This window comes from Bidens hawaiensis, unplaced genomic scaffold (assembly GCF_021521415.1).
Source record: "Bidens hawaiensis isolate Kalapana, Puna unplaced genomic scaffold, B.hawaiensis_p1.1 tig00024666_1, whole genome shotgun sequence".
Taxonomy (NCBI): Eukaryota; Viridiplantae; Streptophyta; class Magnoliopsida; order Asterales; family Asteraceae; genus Bidens; species Bidens hawaiensis.
The window spans coordinates 235,207-239,821 of NW_027493907.1; the positions used below are offsets into that span (position 1 = coordinate 235,207).

The 4,615-nt window shown below is 38.2% G+C and overlaps 1 protein-coding gene across 1 annotated transcript; it reads right to left on the bottom strand.

The window, feature by feature from the left end:
• Positions 1 to 1,377: 1,377 nt before the first annotated feature.
• LOC143569844 (uncharacterized) lies at positions 1,378 to 2,556 on the bottom strand. The gene has a single exon (XM_077055654.1). It carries the CDS (start codon positions 2,554 to 2,556, stop codon positions 1,378 to 1,380), a length of 1,179 nt encoding a protein of 392 aa, XP_076911769.1.
• Positions 2,557 to 4,615: the final 2,059 nt, after the last annotated feature.

A 4,615-nucleotide genomic window follows, 5' to 3' on the forward strand; every position in this document is an offset into this window, starting at 1 on the left:
AACTGTTGACATCTCTCACAGTTTTTAGCGTACTCCGCTGCATCTTTAAACAAATTGGGGCAATAAAAACCACAAGCTAAAATTTTATAACCATTTTATGCCCGCTAAAATGTCCACCGCATGCAAGTGAGTGTGCGTGTGACAATAAACTTCGGATCTCCTTCTGGAATACATCTCTGATAGGCCTGATCAGCACCGATCTTAAACAAATCTGGGTCTTCCCACACATATTGTTTTACCTTAGCCAACAATTGATGCTTCTTTTCTTTGGCTAAAATTTGGGAATGGTTCCTACAACAAGAAAATTAATAATATGAACATACCATGGTAATGTAGAAATAGTAAACAACCGGTCCTCCGAAAATGACTCATTACTAGCCTGTGCGTCTTCTTCCACTTGACCCGTCAATCTGGATAAGTGATCCGTGACCACATTTTCGCTTCCTTTCTTGTCGCAAATCTCCACATCAAACTCGTGGAGCAATAAAATCCATATACTCAAGTTCAGCTTCACATTATTCTTGTCCATAGAGTACTTAACAGTGCAATGATATGAAAAAACACGACAACCTTGTTCCCATAAATGTAAGACCTGAACTTATCTAATGCATATACTACCATACGCAACTCCTTTTCCATAGTGGTGTAATTTACATGAGAAATAGAAATGGTTTTTATTGCGTAGTATATAGCAACGGACTTTTTATCTACTCGTGGACTCAAAACAGCCCCTAACCACATAATCACTCGCGTCACACATGATTTCAAATGGAAGTGACCAATCAGGTGACATCAAGATCGGGGCTTCAACCAGTTTGTTTTTAAGCACATTAAAAGCATTTAAACAATCTTCATTAAAAACAAACGATACATATGTTAATAGCAAGTTACATAAGGGTATTGTGATGACACTCAAACTTTTTATGAACCTTCTATAAATCCAGCATGACCCAAAAATGACCGAATACTCTTAACATTTGTAGGTGGAGGTAGATTGGAAATTACATTAACCTCTGCCCTGTCAACCTCAATCCCCCTGCTTGAGATAACATGTCCCAAGACCATTCCCTCTCGAACCATAAAATGGCTCTTCTCCCAACTTAAGACCAAATTTGATTCAACACACCTTTTTAGTACTTTAGTTAACTCATTTAAGCAATTTTCAAGTGTTGAACCAAAAATCGAAAAATCGTCCATGAAAATTTTAAGTGAATCCCAGACCATATCTGAAAAGATACTCATCATACACCTTTGAAAGGTGTTCGGGGTATTACACAACCCAAATGGCATTAGCTTGAATGAGAAAGTACTATAAGGACAAGTGAAAGTGGTTTTATGTTGGTCATGAGGGTGTATAGCAATTTGATTATAACTCGATTAAACATCTAGAAAGCAATAAAATTTCTGACCTGACAATTTCTCGATAATCTGATACATGAACGAAAGTGGGAAGTGGTCTTTGGAAGTCACAACATTCAACTTTCGGTAATCAACACAAATACTCCACCTGGTTACCGAGTGGGTGGCTATCTCTTCACCTGCCTCATTCCAGGTTATCTGAATGCCCGTCTTTTTTGGAACAATTTGTGTGGGACTCACCCATGTGCTGTCTGAAATCAGGAAAATTATTCCCACGTCCAACCACTTTAGTACCTCATTCTTCACAACTTCCCGCATATTTGGGTTTAATCGTCTTTGAGTGCCATGTGCGGGCTTCACCTCAGGAACTGTGATGATATTATGCATCAAAATGGATGGACTGATTACTCTTAAATATGTTATCATCCACCAAATTTCCGCCTTATATTCTTTTAAAACTTTCATCAATGCCTTATCCTGATCCTTTTCTATGTTCGAGGCAATGATAGCCGACAATGTTTCATTCACTGCCAAAAACACATAATTCAAGTGTTTCGGGAGCTCCTTCAGTTCAACCATCGGTAGACTCTCAAGGGATGGTCTTAACTTGGATTCCATAATATCCGGTAATGTTTCCACCTGTTGAGACCAAGGTGGTTTCCCAATACTTATAGCATAGAGCGCAACTGCCTTCTCCTCCTCCCGTAACTGCAATGCATGCTCAAACCCCGTCCTGTTACAGATAGCACATTCCTTTGTAGTCTCTTCCTCATTCTCATGAGGATGCAACCCGTTAATGACGTCCACCATAAAGAATTCATCACTAACTAGATGGTTAGAAATGTTTGAACATACATTTAAATGCATATTTTTATTCCCGAATGCCATATCGACTACCCTTGTTCTACAGTTTATCAAAACATTTGCAGTTGCCAAAGAGGGCCTACTGAGAATTACGTTCATTTGCCGTTTCGGGTCAAGTGTCACATAGTCTAGAACCAGGAAGTCAACCAAGTAGTAAAAATCTTCAATCATACCAATTACGTCAGTAATGATTCCCCTAGGAAGATTAAGAGTCAAATAAGCTAACACCACAGTGGTGTCGACTTTTATGAGTGGGCCGAAATCATATTGGTAATATAAGCTTCCCGGGAGAATACTCATCCCTGCTCCAAGATCTAACAACACCCTTGTCATTTTAAAATCACCCACTTGAATGGGTATTATTGACGTTCCTGGATCATGGAGCTTAGGTGGGAGAACACCAGCAAAAACCGAACTCACATTAGTAGTTAAGTCAATTTTTTTAGGTATTTTATGAGTTCACTTTCGAGTGCTTAAGTCCTTCAAATACTTAGCATATGAACGGACTTGTTTAATAGCATTAATAAGGGCAAACATGTTTTTACTTGTTTAAAAATTTCCCACATTTCTTCTTGTTGCGGGCCCCTTTTTTAAACTGACTTGGATGCTTCAGGATTCACTGTAACCGTATCCTTCACATTTGGTGTATCTTTGTCATTAACCAGTTTATTTAAAATTTTTAAAGTTATTTTCTTTGGTTTTTCAATAATTTCTACTTCAACATCCTCATCATTGTCCCCATATTTACCCAAGTCCTCCAGCACACCATCGGAGGGTGGTGGAGATTTTACCCCATTATCATAAACCTTACCATTTCTCAGGGTACTTACCCGGTTAATGTGGGTGCTCTTTCCACTTGATGAACTACTATTCTGATGGCTCAGATTCTTTAAGGTGTCACTTGGTATCCGCCCAGAGTTGTTCTATAACTTAACCATTTCTTCTACCAACTGACTCTCCTGCTTGTCTCTTGCTGCATTTGCCTTATCTTTGATTTCCTTATCCTTCTTTTACCCTTTCTGCTCTTCCAACACCAATGTCATCAATGCATCGAGCTTGGTACTCACGTGTCTCCCCCTGACGAACCACTCTGATTGTTACCCTAATTATAACCATCCTGATTACCATACCCTTGATTATTATTCTGCCTGTATTAACCTAATTGATAACTCCCCGAAATTGTAATTTTGTTGCCTCTGACCAGAATGATAACATGATTATGACCTTCTTGATCTCTCTTCATCTCCTTCAGAAAGTCCATAACATCTTTCATAGACTCTTCTTTATTAACCAAGGAATCTTTTTTGATTTTGTTGATAGTTCTTTTGATAAGTTACACCATGATTATAATGTTGAGTTACTTCCTCATATATCGGTTGAGGGTGTTCATGGTAGTAGTTATCCTCCTCCTCTTGATAACTTACAAAAGTTGGTTCCACGGGCCATCATTATCATACTCATCACCTGAATCATAATAACAATGATCATCAGGTGGAGGGGTGAATAATTATGAGACTGCCTGTTGTGACCCTGTTGATAGAAGTTCCTTTGGTTATAAGTATATGACTCATAGTTCGCTAAAGGTGGTTCAAAATATGCATATGGATGGTACGATTCATCATCCTCCAATGGCTTATATCCTTCACATGGTTCATAGACCCAACTCCAAGTCATCCCGAGTTTCATGCACATATAATACACGTAAATACAGAGTGTAAAATTGACCAGACATATAACATGTCTTTTGTGAACTGCCTTGAAATTTGGGTTCTGTAGAGTGTTCAGATTTCCATGACTAAATTTCGGGTGGTTTCTAAGGCTCGGGTTATACGTATTTGAGTTCATGTTATTATTATTATTATTATTATTATTACTATTATTATTACTATTATTATTATTATTATTAATATTTTACTTCTTTTCACCCTGCACATAATTCACCTCTTCCCCCCCACCCTCAACTTCCTCGTCTTGTACAACCCCACAAGTCAACACCTCATGTCCCAACTCACCACACTGTTTGCATACCGGATACTTTTTCTCGAGTTACCTTTATCTTTTGTAACCCACACTCAATAATTTAGCCACCTTCTTTTCTAATATCCATTCTGTCATCCGAAGCCTTATTATCTATCGCTTTCACAACTGTCCTTTTCACCACTCTCTTCGATTGAGCCTGTCTATTTGAGTTCACTGCATATCTCTCAAGGTGCCTCCCATCCACATTTTCATCATTTACAAGAAAGAACTCTTTAGTGGTATATTGGAGGTATCGAACATCATCATTAGAAAATATGCCTTGGAATGCCTTTATTAATTCTCATATGGCGATTCCATGGTGAAAACAAGTCCTCAAAAATAGTTTAAACCTCTGGATGGTTATATAAACGTT

Bases quoted from the DNA above. Each gene is read 5' to 3' on its own strand.
- LOC143569844 (XM_077055654.1), bottom strand. From the start codon at position 2,556: ATGACAAGGGTGTTGTTAGATCTTGGAGCAGGGATGAGTATTCTCCCG.